Source organism: Capra hircus, chromosome 21 (genome assembly GCF_001704415.2).
Source record: "Capra hircus breed San Clemente chromosome 21, ASM170441v1, whole genome shotgun sequence".
NCBI lineage: Eukaryota > Metazoa > Chordata > Mammalia > Artiodactyla > Bovidae > Capra > Capra hircus.
This window is the reverse complement of record NC_030828.1, coordinates 55,713,755-55,737,118: the sequence shown is the minus strand read 5'-3', so window position 1 is coordinate 55,737,118 and position 23,364 is coordinate 55,713,755. Positions and strand designations below refer to the sequence as shown.

General features: G+C 38.6%; 2 protein-coding genes across 3 annotated transcripts in view; one reads left to right on the top strand and one right to left on the bottom strand.

Annotated features, from left to right (window-relative positions):
- LOC102187171 (wiskott-Aldrich syndrome protein family member 1-like) overlaps positions 1-1,257 on the bottom strand; it is a 28,097-nt gene extending 26,840 nt beyond the window's left edge. The window contains exon 1 of the mRNA XM_018066120.1: positions 559-1,257. Coding sequence (XP_017921609.1) covers positions 559-1,130 — 572 coding nt within the window. The 5' untranslated portion in view covers positions 1,131-1,257. The remainder of the gene's footprint in view (positions 1-558) is intronic.
- PPP4R3A (protein phosphatase 4 regulatory subunit 3A) overlaps positions 425-23,364 on the top strand; it is a 35,037-nt gene continuing 12,097 nt past the window's right edge. Inside the window, exons 1-7 of one of the 2 annotated variants that reach the window (XM_013973161.2) lie at positions 425-1,408; positions 11,606-11,661; positions 14,730-14,828; positions 18,328-18,945; positions 22,013-22,090; positions 22,182-22,298; positions 22,722-22,877. In XM_013973161.2, the coding sequence (XP_013828615.2) occupies positions 1,267-1,408; positions 11,606-11,661; positions 14,730-14,828; positions 18,328-18,945; positions 22,013-22,090; positions 22,182-22,298; positions 22,722-22,877 (1,266 nt within the window). In that variant the 5' untranslated portion in view covers positions 425-1,266. The remainder of the gene's footprint in view (positions 1,409-11,605; positions 11,662-14,729; positions 14,829-18,327; positions 18,946-22,012; positions 22,091-22,181; positions 22,299-22,721; positions 22,878-23,364) is intronic. The other variant, XM_018066119.1, reaches the window with a different exon arrangement.

Below are 23,364 nucleotides of genomic sequence, written 5' to 3'. Positions count from 1 at the left end.
CCCCACAGCAATGCCCAGGACCGGCGGCTGACCTCCCGGCCTAAGAACTTTTCTGTTTCTTCCCAAAGGAAAAGGGCCCGAGGCCAGAAGGCTCCGGCGCCACCGACCTCTGCGCGCCGGGTGCCCAGTCCAGCCCCAAAGGCGGCTCGGACAGGATACTCGCGGAGGCGGGCGGGCGCGGGAGGACCCCAGGCCTAAGCCGCCTGATGCCCGCCAGGATCGGCGTCTGGACCGCGAGCCACCGGTGAAGACAGCTGCGGGCTCCAGAACCCCAGACCCAGAGCGCCCCACGGGCAAAAAGCCTGGCAACTCGCAGCAGCCAGAGGCGGCCTCCACGCCCTTTCGAATCCCGAGCGGCTGATGACGAACACAGGGCGCGACGGACGCACACCCGCCCTGCGCTCGCACGACGGTGCGTGCGGGGAGCGCGAGGGAGACCCGGCTCGTCACCGGCGCGACCAGCGTTCCGCCTCCTCCGCTCCCTGCGCTCCCGCCACCTCGGCAACCCGGGGCCCGCCTCCCACCTCCATCCGAGGCCTCCGCCGCTGCGAGACTCACAGCTTCGTTCCTGTCTCTTTAAATGGTGGGGCCAACGGGCCGCCCCTGCAGCCGCTGCCTGGGTGGCCCCGCGCGCCACTATTGAGGGGCGAACCAAGATGGCGGCGGCTTTGGCTCGGTGAGGAAGACGGAAGAGGCGGCGGCGGCGGCGGCGGAGGGATAGGGGCTCCCAGTAGCCAGAAGCGCTCGTGTGCTTGGGAGCTCTCGGAGTCTTCCGCGCAGTGGTAGCAGTTGCAGCGGGACCTGGCGCCCGTCAGCTTCGGACATTTGAAGCAGACGAGCGGAGCACAACCTCCGGCTGCGGTGGCAGGGCCAGGTATAAGGAAGGAAAACATGGCGGCGGCGGCTTGAGGAGGCGGCGGCGGCGCGGGAAGCGGCTTGGCTGAGATCATGGCGGAGGCGGGAGCAGGGCAGTGACCGGCGCCCCGAGTTCCTAGCGCGGCGGGGCGGGAAGCTGCGAAGCGCTGCGCGCCCCGATTGGGGCGGCAGGGCTCCCCGGGCCTGGACAATAGCGCCGAGGAGCCAGAGGCTAGGAAAGGCGGGGACCAGAACTCGGCCCCGCGGCGGGCCATGCGTGCGGCAGCGCGGCTCCGGGGCGGCCAGCAGCGGTAGTGAGGCCAAGGGGCCCTCGGCTCGCGGGCGTGCCCCCGCCTTCTCCGGACCCCCTTCCCGGGCGACTCCGGCGGGGCCCGGCCCCCAGGCGGCAAGATGACCGACACCCGGCGTCGGGTGAAGGTTTACACCCTCAACGAGGACCGGCAGTGGGACGACCGGGGCACCGGACATGTGTCGTCCGGCTACGTGGAGCGCCTGAAGGGCATGTCTCTGCTTGTCAGGGCCGAGAGTGACGGTGAGTGAATCCCTCGTCTCCCCGGCGTCCCTGGGCCACCTCGCCGGTTCTTTGGAACCCCTGGGCGGACGAAGGGGGCGGCTGGGGCTGCAGCTGCCGCCTTTTCGGGGCAGAGCGGGCCCCGACACCACTGCCCTCCCGGAACTGCCTGGAGAGTGTTTAGGTCTCTGAGCTCCCGGGCGCACTTGCGGGCGCGAGCGGACCGGGCGCGTTTGAGCGGAGCCGCCTGGGAGTGTGGCGAGATCGGGGACGTGGGCGCGGGAGCCGGGAGCGGGCCGTTCCTGTGCACCAGAGTGACCTTGAGAAAGGTACTGATTAAACCGATTTCCTGCCTTAGTTCATCCATCTGTAGAGCAGGCATGAAACTTTTCTCGGAGCTAAGAGAGTGCTTATCAGTTTCGCTTTTTGGAACAGGAATATTTTGTTGTACTCCCCCCGCCCCCCGCCCAAACACGTTACTCCTGCATCTTTCCGATCCTGTTGCAGGTTGGCAGCGCTGGTTCATGGATCTGGCAACTCTGCACTAGGCAGAGAAAATATTTCTTTGCGTAAGAAGATAGATGGGTGTTTCCCCAGTGCTAGTTGTCTTTTTCATTAGAAATGAAGATTTTTGTGTGTAGTTTCACTGTGTAAACGTTCCGCAAGTGTGGAGTCATATTATCGGAGCTTTTTGATTGCTTAAATATGTGTTCATAGTTTGGTTTAGTTAACAGGTGGGGAGAAGTTGGCAAGTATCTCTAGAACCTTTCGATTCTGCCCCATTGGTGCGTAAGCTTCACAGATTTTGAAACAGCCCTCAAGGTTCAAAGACCAAGTTGTTTGAAGATAAGCTTTTCACATTTTTAAAGACTCAACTCTTCAGGGATTGCCACTTCCCCCGGTGTCATACCGTGAATTTCCCTTAAAGAAAAAGTTCACATGGGGTAAAACTTTTTTCAGAATTTTTCCTCTCAATTTGAAAACCTGTTTTGTAACAATATCCCATAGTTTTATGGTAGCTAACTATCTTAGTTTATGATTGTAGTTCTGTAAATGAATTACTACAAACTCATTTTAAGGAATTTTAATTGGACTTCCTAGCCAGAACTCTAGTTCCCTGGAACAGATAAGGCTCACCATTCTATAATTGACTGCAGGGACATTGCTTTTCAATTTGGATTGAAAGAAAAATGGTAACTTGGAGTATACTGCCCACAGGTTTCTTTATAAGGTTCCCCCAAACTAAAAGCGGAGAAAAACTTTTTCCTTGGAGGCGTTTAAAGGGTTTTGAATTAATTGGGTATATGTTTCTGAGGCCTATGTTACTTGCCTCTCAAAATACAAGTTTGAATGTGGATTGTTAGTTTACTTTGGTGTATGACTATCACATAATAACCAACTATTCTAAGTTCTGTGTTTTTGCTTGTTTGGAAAACTTTTTATGTGATGAGTTGGAAAGTATAGGCTTTATAGGTTTGGTTAACTTAAGATGAAAGCATGTGTAGATTCGAGATGAATTCTTTGAAATCTCATAATAATTTAAAATAAGAGGTGACTTCACATCCTGTGTTTAATTGTACTCATACAGAGTCCTTTGTTTAAAGTACTTTAAAGCATTAAGTCCTATTGTCATATTATCATAGGGAATCATACTCCTTTAACACAATAATATAAGAATCTTTGTGCCCTTGTTCAATTTATAAGTTATTAGGAAAACTAAATCCAAGAGTAGGCTTACAAAATCCCAAGATACTTGTGAATCCTTTATAAATAACTTTTACTTTTGATCATTCTTTTTTCTAACAGGAAAACTCCAAATAGGAATAATAGTCAAATTTTACTGAGTGTCTGCTGTGTGCCACATGTATCTTCTGGTGTTTTCTGATGTAGGTACTATTTTTAGCCATACATACAGATTGGGAAACCGAGGCCTAGAGAAGCTAAAGAACCAAAGATCACATAGCTAGGTTAATTGAAAAGCAAGGAAGATCAGTGTTCAAACTGAGGTCGGGGAGAGGTATCAGATTGAATGAGATTTCTAGACTATGACTTGAAACTCGTATTATCAATTATTTAATTAACATCGTTAACTGTTTACAGTGTGTTTGAAACACCCATATTATTGTCTACTTGCATTTGCTGCTTTATACTTAGACCCAAGTTTTATCAAAGGAAATGAAGACAAATTTTTAGCCTAACGATATTTCAAGTTGTAGTTTGTCTTCAAGCCACATGTGGGAATTTTTGCATTGGCTGCTAGCTTAGGTTATCCATTATTGTGGGCTTCCCTCATTTGCCATACGGGATAATTCAGAATTTTCTTTTTATGGAAAGTTATTTCTGGTTTTCCATATGAGTCATTTATCTTGTTAGAGGAGCTTATAGACTTACCTGAAAATTAAGAAGGCAGTTTTTGAATGGAAGTACTTGTGTCTTCTGTCAGTCCATGTCGTTCTGGGCAAATGTGCCCTTCCCTTGTGAAGCTGAGTTGGCTTGACGATCTGTAGCAGAGATATCCCACTAGCTACTGAGCCCATTTTCTGATTTGCATCCTTATTTAATAGGTTCCTACTAGCAAAATAGGTTGTTGGAATGTATCCTTTTTTAAAAACAAAGATAGATTACCTAATTTCTCAGGTTTTATCATAGCCATGTACTTGTAAGTTTTCATCGTCAGTAAAGATTAGTGTATTTTCTTCCAGTTTATGCTGTACCTATTAGCTTGTTGCTTACTCTCTCATTTTATGTTCAAATCATTCTTTTTTTCCATTATGATTTTTACCATCTCCTACCAATTTTAGAATTGATAAAGAAATTGGAATTTCTTCACATACTGAAGGATGTCTTTCAACATAAAATCACATCAGTACTCTGTTCTGGATTACTTGCCAATCATCAAGAATAGTGTTCTTATGTTTTTTACTTTAAGTTTTATGTTTTTTTACATCCAGTAGTTTAAATTAATATTTAAATAATTGTAACTAATATTAATAAAATCGATAACTTATTAATATTTAATTGTTTTAATAATTTATATTAATAGTTTAAATTCTGATTTATTTATTCAGAGTTACAAAGATTTAATTTTCACTGTTACTTGAGGCCTGAAGAAATGAGACATAAGGAAATGTTTTGTTCAGGGTAGCACTGAAATGGTGAAATGGTGAAAATTGGAATCCTGTGCTACCTTGATAGAACTTGGTTACAGATAGACCTGCCTCTATAAATAGGAGAAGAGGTCAACACTTTGGGTAGGAAAGTCTGTTTTGTTTTGGCTGCTGTGGTGAGAAATGAGCAGAGATAGAATCAGCATTTTCTATGTTATTCTTATAAATCAGTAAGGTAGTATATGGTCTTGCAACAGTAAGCATTTCAAAATTTAGCTGCCACGAACAATCCAGTGGGAGAACTATTTCACTTTGAAAACATGATTTAAATGCACTTTCTTTTTCTCTTGTGTAGGTAGTCCTGCATTGTGGAAAATTAATAGGCTTAGGATAATCAAGCCTTTAGTTATCATCTGTTGCATGTGATAACTTTTGAGTTCAGGGCATCAGCTATGTTGTGTATAACTGGGGTGGAGAGTGTTGAAGGCTGACAGAGGTGTGAGACCTCTTAATGTAACACTACTGAGTTTTTTTTCCTTGAGCTTTCATTTTAGTTTTTAAGTGCCTTTGTAGTCCACAAAATTGAGTGGGAGGGACCTGAAACACAGATCTACTATAGGTTTAAAGCATTACACTAATCTCCTATCCAGGTGAGATTTTTGGTCTTCCTTTTGATACCTTTTGAACAAGTGAATTTTCCAGCTAAATTGAACTGTATAACAGAAGATTTGAAAGTCTTCCTAAATATTGTATACTAGAATGTTTTTCTTAAACAGTACAATGAGCCTGTGATGCTTAGTCTTTTGTTCATAATGTGTTTCTAGATCATTGTTATCAATACTAATTTTTCTACTATTCAGAAATAAAGTGATGCCAGGGAAATGATATTCTGATCATGCTATTAAAAAGAGTATTGAGTGCTGGTTATGTGTTAGGTTCTGGTTCAGGCACTGTATATTCAGTTAATATTCAAAAGCAACCCTGAGAGGTATTATTTTTCTAACTTTAAGTCTTGGTGCATTGATTTCTTTAATTGAATAGTTTTGGGGTCTTTTTTTCCTGTACCCAGCCAAAAACCTAGATTTTTTTTTCTAATATAAAATCTTTCTATTTTAAAAGATTTGCATGAATTATTCCCCAGTGGTTAAAGAATCCTGTCTGTAATGCAGGATACATAGGAGATGCAGGTTCAGTCCCTGGGTGGGGCCAGTCCCCTGGAGTAGGAAATTGCAACCTGCTCCAGTATTCCTGTAGGGAAAATTCCATGGACAGAGAAGCCTGGCGACTGAGCACGGACATATTGTGTGAGTATGTTTCTAGAACTGGAGCTTCAACAAGCTGTCCCCAGCTGGGTCCATACTGCAGGCACCAGTTTTGCGTTCTCTCATTTCAGTTCTTTTGCTGTGTGCTAACTGCTCTCCCCTATCCCTGAAGGTGTGTGTTTCGTTTTGATAGGGTTGTGTTGGGAGTTTGCAACAGAATACTAGAGAAGTTATCAGATTTTATTTTGTAGGAGACCCAGGATATGGAGTAGAGAGGGAACATTTTTTAATGACTTAATTATTTATACTCATAGTTGTACTGTTTTATGATCACTTTTTCTTGCTGTCAGTCCATGACAGCTTTACCTGTGATTGTCTTGGTTATGTTATGAGTGGGCATTTCCCCTTCCTATTTCCTGAGTGTATAGATCTCCTCTTTATCAGTATATTTGGGGCATCTGTTTGTGTCAGGATATACAAATTGACTAACACTTTCACTTTTTCATACAGTTTCATCTCATCTAAAATCAGCATAGTATTCACAAAGTATAGCATTATTGACACAGTAGAATTTCTCAAATTTTTTCCCTTAGGATACCTTTAATGTATTAAAACTGAGGACCTCTAAAAGCTTTATTTATGTTTAAACAAAAAATATCAGTATTTACCGCCTTAAAGCTGACTTCAAAAGTCTTTTCTTTTACATTTTTACATATCTCTTTAATGTCCAGCTTAATTTTTTTTAAGGGTTCTTTTCTACTTCTGCATTCGATGTGTTGCAGTATCAGTATAGACACACTGAGAGAATAAGAATGAAAAAGGCAACTAATCTCTTAGTAATATTATGAAAATAGTTTTGATTTTCTAGGCCTTTTGAGATCCCCACATTCTGAGTATAGCTGGCACAGACATTGTTTCTAGTTTTCTTTAACCTTTACAAACACTGCTAATGATATCTTTATTCATATGCTTGGCACTTGTATCAGAGTGTAGGATAATTTCCTAGAAGGATTGTTGGACTAAAGAGTAATATGTGTTTAAAAGCTTCATAGATAAAAATAAATGACCCTCCAAAAGGGTTGTGCTGATACTCAGTTTTGATGATAATAAATGAGAGTTAAGGACCCTCTTTTATTTTTTGAAGTATATATATGCATAAATATCGACTTGCGGGTGCATCAGGACTTTGGGATGGACTGGCAAGCATTTGCTGTGCAGGAGTATTCTTTAGTTCACCTGAGGGTAGTTGATTTTGCTGGATAGATTCTACAGTGACAAGTTTAATTGATGCATTCCCCTTAGCTTCATCCATCTCTCTTGTTTTTGCATTTCCCTATTTCCTTCTGAGTCATTCAAGTGGGAAGGCCTTCTTCAAGTCTTGATATTGGGGTTTGCTCTCTAGGCTTGTCTTTCTCTTGTCTGTGTAAGAGTGTCTTTGTCAACTATGTAAGGTTTCTCAGATGTGTGGGGAGATGGTATCGTAGTGGGGTGGTGAGAATGAAATTCCCCTTGGAGGATGAAGGAAGGCATCTGTTTCATTGGAGAGGATGAATATGTTTCCCAAATTGGGGTGAGGAGCTGTTTTGCGTATGTGATTCAGTTATTAAGATATATATGCTGGATCTATCCATTATCAAAGGCACATGTCTCCTTTAACTCCCTTGATCTTGCTTAAGATCTCCTGTTAAGGATTATTCTCTTCTTTCTCCCCTTATTATTTCTGCTACCATGATAAATACCTCTCACCTACAGTTGAACTCTGCATCCCCTTCCACACTCATTTATTATTAGGATGGAACTACTGTTCTCACTAACTTACTAACTACTAACACCTGAAGCTTCTGGTATGTGCTTATCCTTGTTTTAGCCAGCACTTTGGGAGGGAACACTTCAAACTGCAGATAATTTGTAATTGTTTTTTCCTTTCTAGTCCTCCTAACGCTGTAACATTACTGAGAGTTTTGAAACAAATAAAAAGAGGCTGGGGATGGAAACTGGTTCTTAGAAAATAATGGTTTTACCAATGCTGGGTGCTTTGTTTTAGCAGCTGCCAAGTCAGGTATGTGTTTCTGAAATCACAACTTGAAGTGCAGCCTCCATGCCATGTGTTGTAGCAACTGGTAGCAAACTTGTTGAGGGAAAGATTTTGTAAGTACCTGTTGACACTCAACTGGTTCTTTTTCGGTTGATTGGATAAGTGCTTGTAACTTGATCCAATAGGAACTGAGAGATGGGGGTGGGGAACCTAATAGATGGGCTAGGAATAAAACTAGAAATATGTCTTTCTGAGTTCTTTTTTAATTTATTTTTATTTATTTTAAATTGAAGGATAATTGCTTTACAATATTGTGTTGGTTTCTGCCATACGTCAGCATGATGTCTTTCCATTTTATCTTGCTTAGCCTCCCAATTAAAAGGTTGCTTTCCATGGTCCAGCCTCTACAACCTACTGACATCTTAGGGAACATGGTACTTGGGGACCAGAGCTGGGCTGCTGGGCTACGTAAAGTTGTATCTTAGACTGAAACCATGAGATATGGCTGAAATGGGTTTTAGGAGAGATACTTCCCCTGAATCTTGAATGCCCCAGAAGAAAGAAAAACTTACTAACACCTGAAGCTTCTGGTATGTGCTTATCCTTGTTTTAGCCAGCTCTTTGGAAGGGAACACTTCAAACTGCAGATAATTTGAAATTGGTTTTTCCTTTCTAGTCCTCCTAATGTTGTAACATTACTGAGTTTTGAAACAAATGAAAAGAGGCTGGGGATGGAAACTGGTTCTTAAAAAATAATGGTTTTACCAATGCTGGATGCTTTATTTTAGCAGCTGCCAAATCAGGTGTGTGTTTCTTGAAATCACAACTTGAAGTGCAGCCCCCATGCCATGTGTTGTTTTACCCCTTCTCTTAAAAAAAAAACAAAAAAAACAAAACTTCATAACCAGTACTCTGGAAGCCTGATTCATGTCTCTCCAGTCACCATCTCTCCCGCCTCCCCGCAATAAACCTAACTTCTAACACCATAGATTAATATTTGGCACTTTTTAAACTTTATGTAAATGGACTTATGGGATATGCATTTGTCTGGGGCTTCTTTCATTCATGTTTGTAAGATTCATATACGTTATTGCATTTACATATATTTGGTTCATTAACAATGCTATATGGTATTCCATCATATGAATATTTACACTTTAGGGGGTTTTTTGGTAACACAATTCACATGCCAGCTAATTGACTCATTTTAGATGTATAATTCAGTATGTTCTGGTATAGTCACAGGGTTATGCAACTATCACCACAGTGAGAGAACATATTCTCCTAAAAGAAATCATGTACCCATTAGCACCCATTTGTTCCCCCTTCCACCCAGTCCTAAGCAGCCACTAATCTGCAGATCCACTAAATTCATATAAATATGAACAATTCATATAAACACAGCCCTAAAATATGTGGTCCTTTGTGACTGGCTTCTTTCATTTATGTTTTCAAGGTTCATCTGTTATAGCATGGCTCAGAACCTGATACCTTTGTATAGCTGAATAGTATTTCACTTTACCCAGTCATCAGTATTTGGACTGTCGGATTGTTTCCAGTTTTTTGCTATTATGAGTAATGCTCCTATGAATGTATGTACACGTACTTGTGTGGGCGTGTTTTCATTTCTCCTGTATATAGCTATGAGTGGAATTGCTGGTAACTCTTAACATTTTGAGGAACTGCCAACTTCAGTAGATGCCTTTTTATATACCCACAAGAAAAATGTTTGAGGTTCCAATTTCTCCACACGGTTGCCAGCTCTTGTCATTATCTGTCTTTGATTGTAGGCTTCCTGAGTGATGTGAAATGGTTCTTTTCTTGGTTTTGATTTGCATTTATCTAAGGAATAATGATGTTGAGCATCTTTTCTTGTTACTGCCATCTTCTTTGGAGAAGTATCTCTTCAGAACCATTGCGCATTTTTAAATTGGGTGTTTGCAAATTAAGTCACCACCACTTGGCAAATGCTGATATTTTACTGTATATATTCAGTACCATTTAGCACCATTATGAGTACGTGGCAGTGAAGGGTCAGTAAATTGCTAACACAGGACAGTATCAAAATTAGTAAATGAATTTAAAGCAAAGGTAGTTCAATTTGGAAATGTTAGCACACCTGTTTCTCAAGTGTCTGGCCACTATTTAGAATGGATAAAACAATTGTTAAATGTAATAGGAGATGAAAGCCTTGGATGAGAGACAGCTGCAGAGAAAATGCTTCTTAAGTATTTTGGGCCAGAACTTGTCCTTAAACTGGATTTGGTTGATTCCAGCTTAAGCACAATTTATACCTCTCCAGGCGGAGAGGTATAAATCTAGTCTTAAATTTTCTTTGTGAAGACGTACAGATGGCCAACAGGCACGAGAAAAGATGCTCACATTGCTAATTAGAGAGATGCAAACACACACCGGTAAGATACACCACCTTACACCAAGCAGGATGGCCATCATCAAAAATCTACAAACAGTAAATGCTGGGGAGGGTGTGGAGAAAAGGGAACCCCCTCCACGGTTGGTGGGCATGCAAATTGGTGCAGCGGCTACTGAAGACAATATGGAGGTTCTTCCCAAAAAAAGGTAAAGATGGAGTTGCCATATGATCCTGCAATCCCACTCCTGGGCATGCAACTGGAGAAAACTATAATTGGAAAGGATATGCACCCTAGTGTTCATTGCAGCACTATCTACAATAGCCAAGACATGGAAACAACTTGTTCGTAGAAGGGTAAATGGATAAAGATGTGGTCGTATATACAATGGAAATACTACTCAGCCATTTTCAAAAAAAGGTGAAATGATGCCGTTTGCAACAACATGGATTGAAGAGATTATCATAGTAAATGAAGGTAACTCCAACAGAGAGACAAACAGCATATGATATCACTTATATGTGGAATCTGAAATATGATACAAATGAACTTTTCTGTGAAGCAGATTAATAGAACAGACTTTTCTATGAAGCAGATTAATAGAACAGACTTGTGGTTGCCAAGAGAGGGGAGGGAGAGGAGGGATGGGCTAGGAGTTGGGGGTTAGCAGATGCTATTACATATAAAATGAGTGAACAGCAAGGTCCTACGGTATAGCAGAGGGAATTATATTGACCCTATGATTAAATCATGATGGAAAGGAACTTGATAAAGTGTGTGTGTGTGTGTGTGTATTTATATAACTGAACACTTGGTCTAATACCCTGAGTCTTATGATACTGTGATACTGCCAGGGAAAAAACAGATATGTGCAAATTCGCTTGTTCTGAGAAGTAAATTGATAGTTTGAAGATGGAGAAGTTTGGTAATTCCTGTATTAAACAAAAATATAAGATTTTCTGAAGGTGAATCACAATTTGGGGATGTACTTGGTCAATGAATCATCCCTGATGTTTTCAAACTTTTATCAGTAAATTCTTATTTTAGCCAGATTTTATTTATAATGCTAATTTGCATGTTTTATTTGCATTTCTCTCAATATTGGTGTATATCAGAGGTTTAATCCCAGATCATCTGGCTTCACATTGTGCTATTTCACTACCTTTGCTGCTCAGGAGTTTGTTAGATCCCTATTAGCATCCAATACTCATTCTTTAGTTGATTGTGTCTGTCTTGTTAAAAGTAAACATGCTGAAGTGAGCATTTCTTGGGTTATAGGCTGTTACATTTAAATTCGTATTTTTTTAAAGTAATATTTCCTGTACGAAGTTGTATGCGCATCAGACCTTCAAAAAGGAAATGTGTGTGTATGTAAGGGAATAATACAGTGTTGCTGCTCTGCAGTTACATAATGGAATATGTTTTTTTCCCCTCTTTCCTAGGTTCTCTACTTTTAGAATCCAAAATAAATCCAAATACTGCATACCAGAAACAACAGGTAAAATTTTGAAGATGTTGTGCTTTATCTTGAATATTATCCTCTCAGTTTGATGATTAAATGAAAATTTACCATCTGATTCCTTACCATGAAAAATTGGAGCAGTTTACATGTTTTGCCTATCTAATTCCAAAATACAGTTCCAGATATTTGAGCCTTATTTCTCACAAGTTACATCTAAAATAACTCAGTTTTCTCTCCTAAAGAGAATTTAAAAAGTGACCACTGGTAGAATAATCAGCTCCTTTCTTTGCTGTTGTGAATGCTAGTAGTGCAGGAGGAACATTCGTATCTCTATACAGCGACTTGGTATAAATATGAATCTGATTTCTTACATAGCCTGAGCAGGACCTTATAATGATGTAACAGTTTTTTAAGAACTTTCAGTTTGAGTAAACTGTCTTGTACCCTTCTGATGCAAGAGATATCTGAAAGTAAATCTCTCAATGCCTATAAGCACTACCACCAAAATTGGTATGTATTCAGAATATACAGATAGATAATACTGAGTTCTCTACAAAGCCACTGAAATTATTATCAGTCTTCTCATTGCTCTGAAGGTACAGATATAAAATAACTTTAAAAATATTACCAACACATTTGTATATGTATATTTATAAATGAATTATATAAAGTGCTTTTCATTGACCATTAAAATACTATTAGAGGGAAGTTAGTTTTACTTTACACATTAGATGATGCCTAAAGGTTGTGACTTGCTTGAGGTCACACAGATAATACACAGGAAATTTGATATTTACTCCTAAATTTATTTAATGGTGTTTTATTTGTCCAACAAGCATTGGTACAATATGAAATATTTTCTTGATGGTTTAATGGTCTATTAACACAATTGTATTTGTTGTTCTTAAGAAAACTTTCAAGTTCTATGGGAATGGCTGGAGGCTAGAGTATTTGATTTTGATGTTCGATACTTAAATTCACATTTTGAGGTTTCAGTCAGCTGAAGAGTAAAAGCACATCCTTAGAAAAAGAAAAGACTGAATCTGTTTTGAGGATGAATGAACAAATCTATATGTTTTAACCTATAGGTTGTTGGATGATAAGCAAGATGATTTGGTGAAAATTAGGCTCTTCAAGGAAAACAGAGGAGCAGTTCCTAAAAATTTTCAAACTTAAAAATTTGTTAAATGGATCATTAAGGGCATATTTCTAGCTGTGCCCTGATTACACCTCCAGGTGATTCATAATATACACTGTAGCAGAACAGTTGCTTCTAGTTGCATTAAACTCATTACTAATGTGGTAGTGGTTTTAGACTTCTTCCAGTGAATCTTATGTTACTACCAATTTTCAAAACAGTATGTATTATCTCATTTATTTAAAGACAAACTGAGGTTCAGGGAGGCCACCCAACTGAGTAATTTCTTCCATGTTGATCTTATACTGTTAATGTAAATTATTTTGAGTTTGAATAGCTACTCAGTCACTGTGGAACAGACTGCTTGCCTGGGATCTCTAGAAGTTCTTGAAGGTAGAATAAAAAGGGCTCTTTGAGTTCTTTTTTTAAAAATTCTGAGTAAGACTTGCGGATTTATCCTGTAGTGATGCTGCACAACCCAGTTAGAGGCTCATTTATCTACTTCTGGCTGGCATCACTTTAATTTAGTAAGAGATTATTGGCCTCATGATTGATAGTTAAATGATTGAATAGAATTTATATGAAGTTTAGCAGACAGATTTTTGAACATGGGATCCGTTTGTGTACAATAAAGTGCCCTTGCCAAGGTAGTAAAAAGTATAAGAAATAATAGATCCTCTAAGATACCTTAAAATACAGTTGGGTTTCCTCTTCAATACGGGAATCTTAATCATTCCAACCAGATGCTCAGCTCACCTTGGCCTGGCTTTTTTCAGTTACTTATTAATCACTTTGAATTATTTTTCTTTATATAGTCATTAAGTTTGAAAGGGCTTCCCTGTTGGCTCATATAGTAAAGAATCCACCGGCAATGTAGGAGACCCAGGTTCAATCCCTGGGTTGGGAAGATTCCCTGGAGAAGGGAATGGCAACCCACTCCAGCATTCATGCTTGGAAAATTCCATGGACACAGGAGCCTGGCGGGCTACAGTCTGTAGGATTGCAGAGTCAGACACAACTAAGCGACTAACGCAAGCTTGAAAAGATACCTTAAACCGCATAAGTATTATACCATGCGTACTGTAGAATGCATCTTGTACTGCAGCAGATGCAGAGTGGGCTCGGCATTGTGACTGTAGTCCTGCTGAGATGACATCTTTAGTAAAAACTGTTCATTAAACTTGCTGTCATAAAAAAGTCAGTATGAAAAATAAAGGGGTGCTAGGGTCAGACACAACTGAGCAATTTCACTTTCACTCTTCACTTTCATGCATTGGAGAAGGAAATGGCAGCCTGCACTCCAGTGTTCTTGCCTGGAGAATCCCAGGGACGGGGGAGCCTGGTGACCTGCCGTCTGTGGGGTCGCACAGAGTCGGACACAACTGAAGTGACTTAGCAGCAGCAGCAGGAGCATCTTGCTTCTTGAATGTTGGTAAAAGTTAAAAAAAAAACCTCTGTCCAGATAAATGCTCACATATTACAAATTTAACTGATCATTTCAAGGATGTTCGGGTCTCAAGTGCCCCAGGTAAAGAACACTGGATACTGACAGTTAGGAGGAGGAGCTATGTTTATTTTATTAATCCCATCCTCCTAACATAGCCTTGTTATTAAAATACTCAGACTTTCTCTTTGGGCGTTTTGACTAGAGCATAAAATGTGACTGAATGTGCAAGCAAACTGATGTAATTTTAGTTTATATCTTTTGATACATTTGGATTGTGTGCTCAGTTGTAGTGCCTTTCACATATGGGTTCAACTTTTCCGTAAGGAGAACATTGTTTTCATTTTATAGATTGGATAAAGTGAAGTGTAAAAGAACATTGAAAATGACTGATATCAATGTTGCAAAAAGTAAAAATGAGTACTGTTCTCATTTCCCTATTGTTTTGTTCATTTGCCTTTTACTTTAAAGTAGTTTGTGATAATATATGTTAATCATTCAGACTTCTTTTTTTCTCTTAAGGACACTTTGATTGTGTGGTCTGAAGCAGAAAATTATGACTTGGCCCTCAGCTTTCAAGAAAAAGCTGGATGTGATGAAATTTGGGAGAAGATATGTCAGGTAATATAAAAGTAGAAAATCAACATGCTTTCATTTTAAGCATTTTGGTTTTTGCTGTGCTTTAAGCTAATGCCTTATACTTTAGAATGCATAGAGACACATTGCATATAGATTAGTGCTGTCTATGAAAAACTTGATGTATAGAAAAGCACAATTTATTGACACCAGTGTACCCAGTCCAGACCTTTGCTGAACTCCAGAGTTTTATATTCACCTGCCTTTCAGAGCTGTCCTCCATGAGTGCTACGAGCATCTCAAATTCAGTAGTCTAAAACTGAGCATAAACTCACTGAGATTTGTTCATTCTCCTCTCTCTCTCGTCTCAGTAAATGCCATTCAGTTACTGAAGTCAGAAACATGTTTATCCTTCCTTCATCCTCTCTGTCCATTCAGTCCTTAAACTCTTAAGTCTTCAATGCGTTCATTTATCTTCATTTTCACTGCTGTTGGTTTACTAAGCTCCCATCATTTCTTGCTTGGTTTATTGCATTCATCCCAGATCTACACAGCTAGAGTATCTTTTTTAAAATGGAAGTCTGATCATCTTACTCTTTGTTCAGTAATTTCTTGTGACTCTTGACTATCTCTTCAGTTTCATCATTTTTGTTCTCGGCTGATTCCAGAATTCCTTAGTGGTTCTAGTACCTCAGTCTAGTGGTAACGTCTCCGCAATCTTTTGTGAATGGTCATTGATAATGCACTTCAGTGGCTCAAGCTGTTTTCTCTTCTTAGAGACTCATAGACCATTATATTCTAAGGACACTTTCTCTATCCTCATGTTTATTTTATCTGGAGAAGAAATAACTTTCAGCAGTTTCTTTAATTCATTGGTTCTCAAGATGTGATCCTTAAACCAGCAGAATGAGCATGACCTGGGATCTGATAGAAATGCAAATTATGAGACCTCCATCCCAGATCTGCTGAAGTAAAAACTCTATGAATAGGTAGCAGTAATTCTGTTTTAGGTAGGTAGCAGTTTTAATAAGCCTTCTGGGTCAGATTTTCTCTGTTTAAAGGGCAAGGTAGTAAATGTTTTAGGCTTTGTGGACTGTGCTGTTTAGCTACTGTTTAGCTCCTCAGTTCTGCTGTTGTACTGAGAAAGTAGTCATAGATGACAAATGGACATGGTTCTCTTCCCAGTACATTTTTACTAACAGGCTTGGCAGTTGTCTGTCAGTGCCTGCTTCAGGTGACTCTGGAGAACCATGACATTTGAGAGCCACTGCCTTAATAGACTATAGAAGCCTGTGTTCTTGAGACACAGGTTTTCCTTATCTTGCAGAGTTTATTTCCGCTATACTGTTCTACTCAGTTGTGTTTCATAAATTAACCTGTTCAGTTGTCCCTTTCCTTCTCTTAACAGGTGAAGAACTAACATAGGTGTATTTATGCCTTCTTCATGTTTTCTTTGCTTTCTGCCCCATACAGTTGTTTCTACGGCATATTCCTCTAGATTTTGTCATTTGGAGTTCTCCCGTAGAAAGAGATGAAATTAATGAGCTCAGGGTGGCGCTGAAAGTATCTGTTATTCGCACAAATCTTGTTTCCTCTTCACTTTCCTGAGATGAACAGCCCCACCCTGCACACAGTCTTTCATTAGGCTAGTATTTAACTCAGACCTGGATTCAGTCTGTTACTGTCAGGCCTGGGTCGTCTTTAAAATTCTCAGACCTTTATTGTACTTTTCCTTAGCCTGTAACGCCATAAATTCTTCATTTTCTCTTGGGACACTAGTAGTACTTGTATACTTTTCTCTATAGTAACATTCCTGGGAATCGTGCCTACTTTGTTGTTCTTTTCTGATATAGTTACACGGTTCATGTTCAACATGTCATTTCTCAGTGACTAATGACCTTGACTGCACATCTTTTACGGTCTTCACGTTCTCGTTTTCTTTATATCCAGATTGACTTCTGAGATTTACCCTTTCTCCAGGAAAGCTCTTTGTTCTAGCTTTGCCTCGTTTCCTTTTAAAATTTTCATTCTCAAATTGCTTCTGTTCTGAAAGCAAGGCTGAAACATACTTGTGAAATATTTAAGAGTTTCACCTTGTTTCCCTAAGCAGATCAGATTCCTAAACACAGGCCTTTTTGGATTACCTGTTCAGTCTTCATATTTGCGAGTTCACTCAAGAAGATATCATTTTCAGTACAGTTATAGGCTCTCATCCCTTTTCATTTGATTTTGTAATCAGATGCCTACCATGTTTCTATAGGTAAAGCCATAGCTTGAATATTAGGAGTCTAAAGCTGTGGTGAGATCTTATGTAATTTCAAAAATCCAGAGCCAACTTGAGACCATGCCAGGTACAAGCTGTGAATGTGCCTGGCCTCCTTTTAGAGTTTCTGCCCAGTGGATTAAGGTCAAGATGGTGTCACCTTGCAGCGTATTTCAAGGCTTAGTTCGGGTCTTCTTCCCTTCTGATATCCATCAACATCTCTTAACCATTCTAAGCAGTTTAAGTTTGTTGGTCATTTCACATGAGGCCTGTTTTTTCCATCCCTTTGCCTTTCAGCTCGGCCTTTTGAGCTGGTTTAATGCCAGTGTCAGGTTATAGGGCCAAGAGAGCAAAACTCATTTCATTCCGAAATACATCTCTGACCTTTTGTAAAAAGTTTCTTTTACTTTAAATTATATTTAATTGTGAAGACTTATAAGTTAACTTTTTATAATTAGAGTCCCCTACACTGACATAAGGTTGGGATTTATGACAAACTTTAGAGCTTCTAGGGGATCATGAAAGGTAAAGGTCTGGATGTGTAGAAAGAAAAATTTCATGGTTTGGTTACTTAACTTTAAGCAGGTATTCTTAGGGCATAGCTCTACTACATATAGGTTGCAGTTACTTTTTGTGTGGTTTTATTTTTATGTGGGTGCACTTGTTGCCAGCTCAGTTTTTCTTAATCATATTTTTGGGCTGCCAACCAGCATTTATACCAAATCAGTGACCCACTTTGGTCCAAAGCCAGTTTGTACATGCTCTTTTCCCTTGGTTTCTAAATTAACTGATACTAAATATTTTTCTTATTGCTTACAATGATACACATTTTCTGTGGTCACAGCATTTGTTTGAATTTTACATAAACTTTGAAGAGTTTAATGGATGTACCATAGCATAATGCTAGGAATGTTTCTGGGGTTTGCCCTGGTCTGTTGATGAATGGGTGTTTTACCATCAAGCCTCTTTATTATGGGTCTGCAGGGCACTCTTAAGTCACAGTCACCGATACTTCAGCAGGTGTTAGAATGTTTCCATTGCTGATAAACCTTGTACTTATGAGGAAGCTCATTACATTTCTGAACTTTGAACTTCTTTAAAATTAAAAGTGTATTATTTATAGAATAATGTGCTTAGAAAAGCAGGCATTTGTGTCAAGTTTGAAGAAAGTTCTAATCTTGGAAATCATTATAGTTTTGTTATACGTTTCTTATATCTAGGAATATCATTTAGATTTGCTTTGATTATACTTCTTCAGCTGTTACAAATATTGTTTAACAGGTTCAAGGAAAGGACCCGTCAGTGGACATCACTCAGGACCTTGTGGATGAGTCTGAAGAGGAGCGTTTCGATGACATGTCGTCACCAGGTTTAGAATTGCCGTCTTGCGAATTAAGTCGTCTCGAGGAAATTGCAGAACTTGTGGCGTCATCCTTACCTTCTCCCCTGCGTCGTGAAAAACTTGCACTAGCACTGGAAAATGAGGGTTATATTAAAAAGCTCTTAGAGCTTTTTCATGTGTGTGAGGATTTGGAAAATATTGAAGGACTGCACCACTTGTATGAAATTATCAAAGGCATCTTCCTCTTGAATCGAACTGCTCTTTTTGAAGTTATGTTCTCTGAGGAATGTATCATGGACGTCATTGGATGCTTAGAATATGATCCTGCTTTATCACAACCACGAAAACATAGGGAATTTCTAACAAAAACAGCCAAGTTTAAAGAAGTGATTCCCATATCAGATCCTGAGTTGAAACAAAAAATTCATCAGACATACAGAGTTCAGTATATACAAGATATGGTTCTACCTACCCCTTCAGTCTTCGAAGAAAATATGTTGTCAACACTTCACTCCTTTATTTTTTTCAATAAGGTAGAAATTGTTGGTATGTTACAGGTGAGTTAGATCATTCTTTTTTTTTTTTCTGCTTAAAAAAATGCCCATTGCCTTCAGCAAAAATTTTCTGTTCCTTTAGGCACATGAGTTGAATTTTATTTTTTGTCTAAAGGTATTTACTTTGGTGATATTGCAAGAGATTATAATATATATATAATACTGCAGAACACAGAAGGTTGTGTTTGGATTAGGGATGATAAAGGTGGTTTTTTAAAAAATCTAGCTCAAAGAAATTATAGAGAAAGGATCTGAATGAAAAAATTGAATGTAGAATTTTAGGGATATTAAACTATCAATTAGGCATAAAACGGAATAGATTGGAACAAGAAAGAAAAAATAGAAGCCAAAAAATATGTCATTAAATATAGAATACAAATTCTATAAAATTTGGAGAACTCTGGGGTAATTATTTACTAAAGGTGTAGCTTTAGGGTCAAGAGAATATAGCAGAGGTTGGCAAGTTACAGCTGTGTGTCTCTCCCTTCCAAAAGACATGCTTTTGTAATGGATGAGAGTGTGGGGAGGTTAGACTTGTATTTGAGTTTCAGCTCTGCCTGTTACTTAATAGCTGTGTGACTTGGGCAACTTTCTTAATCTCTTAAAAGCTTCAGCTTCCTAATCTTAAGGTTGGTGATATTAGTATCTACCCTATAAGGTCATCTGAAGATTAAATAAGATGCATGCTTGTAAAGCATTGAACATGATACAAGACTCTTGAGTATTATTTTAAATATCTGTTAATCGCCTATTAAACGTAAACTCCAGATTTTCTTTTTATAGTATGCCCAGTCTCTCAGGTGTGGTGTGTTAGGGTGCTTGCATCAGAATTACCTGGGATGCATCCTGGATTCTGCACAAAACACACAATCCAGATCTCTGAGCTGGCTGGTAATCTGCATTTGTAGCAGCCCCAAAGTCAGAGAATCTCTCAGTAAATTATCCCATGGTGCATGAATTAGTCTAGTCCAACTGAAATATGTCTTCATGGTGCCAAGATTTGTGCGTTGCATACCTCCTGTGTGCTTTGTTTCTACCCAGAATATTGTAACAGTAACATATATGTGATGTGATTTGAAAGCTATAAGACCTTACCCCAGATCTATAAATAAAATAATTATTTGGAACCTGGATTTGTTATATTAAAAAATGAAGCAAATAAATGTCAGCAAGAGCTGCTTGGTAGCATAGGTTATGAATAAAACTGTAAATGTAATTTTTGTCTATTCCTTTTTAGAAAACTATATTTTCAGTGATCCGGTTTTGTCACTATATATATATATATATATAAAATACAACGTACACACACACACCCATGAATTCAAATAGAAAGGTCAATTTTACCAAAACTGCTTTTCTGAAGCTAGTGATAAGTCCAGTTCATGTTGACTAATTTGACCTATTTTTCATTCATTTAAGAAAACGATACAGGCAATACAATTTGGTAACTACAACAGTATTCCTCTACATAGTGTATTGTGATTGATAATAGAAGGAGGAGGGTTCTGGTACTAACGTTCATTTGTTCTTTGCTAAGGAACTAGTTCTTGCCAGCTACCTAACAGATCCTTTGTTCTGGTGTAGTTTTGATTCCTGGTTTCCTTGGATAGTCCTGAGTGCTGTTGGTCCTTCTATTTAGCTCCACATGGTTCTCGTTTGTTTTGTTTCACAGGGATCTGTCACTTGTTTTTCTTGGGCTTCAGACCGGTAAAATGCCAGTTTTACTCATTAAGTATGAATAATTTCAAGTTAAGTTTTGCTTCCTTACAGTGTGCTCTGTAAAATGCTGGCTGCCAGCGCTGTAGTCCTTCTGTTCTCTTGTTGCTGAGCATTTATACCCAAAGTGCTGCTGTGAAGAAAGAGTTTTACAAATTTTTTGACAAGGAGTAATTAAAGCAGGTTCTTACCCATCTTTTACATGGTCATAAGCCTTAGCATTGACTGGTTATATTCTGTGTAATACTGTGGAGCATGCTTAATTCTCTATACTTTGCAGCAGTGCAGAGATTGTTTTTTAATCATTAGATTTTTATTTGGGATATATTATATCTGAGTTGGATCTTGATACTGGATGCCATTTGAGATAAGGCGTATGTATTGTAGAAGTAAAGGTGGGAATAACTAATTTAGTATCACACATGTTGAGCACTTACAGTAGTGAATATAGGGTTTATAAACTAATGGGAGATAACTCATAGGCCTAACTGTAGGGCGTGTATTATTGAATTTACTTCTACTTGATGTGGTAGTATGGAATTAAAACAAAATTTTAACTAAAAATAGTGGCAGAAAAAATTGAACAGGCAGTCAGGAAGGCTCTACCCACCTCCCTGCTAACTGTGATTGAGCTTTGGGTAAATTTCTTAATCGTGTCTCAATTATAAAGAGGTAAAAATAAGACAACATATGTTATTTCCAAGTTCTGTACTTTTTAACTTTTACATGCTCAGATTAGTATCCTATAAGAGTATCATTTGACTCATTTTCAGAATAATTTGATTATGTGTTAAATTATTGTGTATGTGGAAATCTTTAAATAATGTTTCTTTAAAAGTTCTGAATTTAGCTTTTTAAGTAATTGAATCATTTCTGTTTTTAAAATGTGAAGGAAGTTTTATCTTCATTTGAGAGGTTATAGAACCTTAACTTCTAAAGTTAAGTAAGGTTATGAAACCCTATGAAAACGATGCGTGTATAAACCATGTTTGTTTTTGTAAATAAAGTTCTATCTAAACACAGCCATACTCATTCACTGACATTGCCTATGGCCGCTTCCTATGGTAACAATTGAGTAGCTGTGGTAGAGGATGCAAAGCGTAAAATATTTATAACGTGGCCCTTAGAAAAATATAATGTGGCCCTTAGGAAATAGAGCCTTGCCGAAATACAAAGGATATCTTTATAAATGCCCAGTTTATCCTTTAATAGTTTTTTTACTTTTCTTTTAAAAAACAGCATTGTCAATACCATCTCCCCTTTTCTAGTTATTACAATTTATATCTTCTATAATAGTATCTTAAAAGTATATTCTTACTATTAGCATGATTAAATTTATCCTTTGATTTCACAGGAAGATGAAAAATTTCTGACAGATTTATTTGCACAACTAACAGATGAAGCAACAGATGAGGAGAAAAGACAGGAGTTGGTAAGAGATTTGATAAGAGATTTGACATTGCGGAGGGCGTGAAGCTGGACCGCACACCTTTATGATTGCTCACCCTTTTCCTTAATTTCAGGTTAACTTTTTAAAAGAATTTTGTGCATTCTCCCAAACGCTACAACCTCAAAACAGAGATGCTTTCTTCAAGACTTTGTCAAACATGGGTATATTACCAGCTTTAGAAGTCATCCTTGTAAGTTTATTTCTCCTTATACTTAATTACCATTCTATTTTTAATCCAAAAAATACTGTATTTTTTATGTAACATGCAACTATTTTATTATAGCCAATATTTAATATAAGTTGTGTATTACATAAAGTTAAAAAGCTATAAACTCCTAGTATTAGCCTGTAACACAGTACTAAAAGGACACTCACGGGAATTTTCCATATTTTTAATAATTTGTTAACTTTGCAGCCTATTCATTGAAATGTTAAAGTAGAAAAAGAAACAGGAATAGAAAGTATAACTATCCACAGAACAAGAACTTTACATATGGCAGAATTTCCTTGACCTCCCTTTTTTTATTATTATTGTTAGATTTTGGATTTATATAGGTGCAAGTTCCATCTTTTTATTAGTATAGGAGAAATAAGTGGTTTTTTTTATCTGCAGGGCATGGATGATACACAGGTGCGAAGTGCTGCTACTGATATATTCTCATACTTGGTTGAATATAATCCATCCATGGTACGAGAGTTTGTCATGCAGGAGGCACAACAGAATGATGATGTAAGTAAGAAGTTAACAGAGCAAAAAATAACCAACAAGGTAAATATTATTTGCGCTAACAGTAAGTATACATGGGGAGCTATAACTATATTTATTATTCATCTTAAAGATTTAAATAATTAATGTTTGAGAAAAGTATAGCCATAGTATCATGACTTATTCTTCTCCTAAATTGACTCCTGTCTTAGTCTATAAATTGTCTTACAGCAGTTATTTGATAATGCCCAACTTAAATTTCTTTAAAAGTTTTCAAGATGAAGTTTCTTAATTCTGAAATTAACCTGCTGTATTGTGTTGTCTAAATCATTTAGTCAATAAATTGTTCTTCTCTTTGTTGAACTATGAACAGGAAAACATTGGCTTTGTTAGGGAGAGAGTCTCAAAATCAACAAGAATGGGGAGGAATGCGCACACATCCCACCTCCATCCCCTGTAACACCCGTCAGTTTCAGAGTCAGTGAGAATGTATCCTGGTGATGTGAAAGGTGCTTCCAGAGTCTGTGGTACATGGCGTATCTGGAAGCAC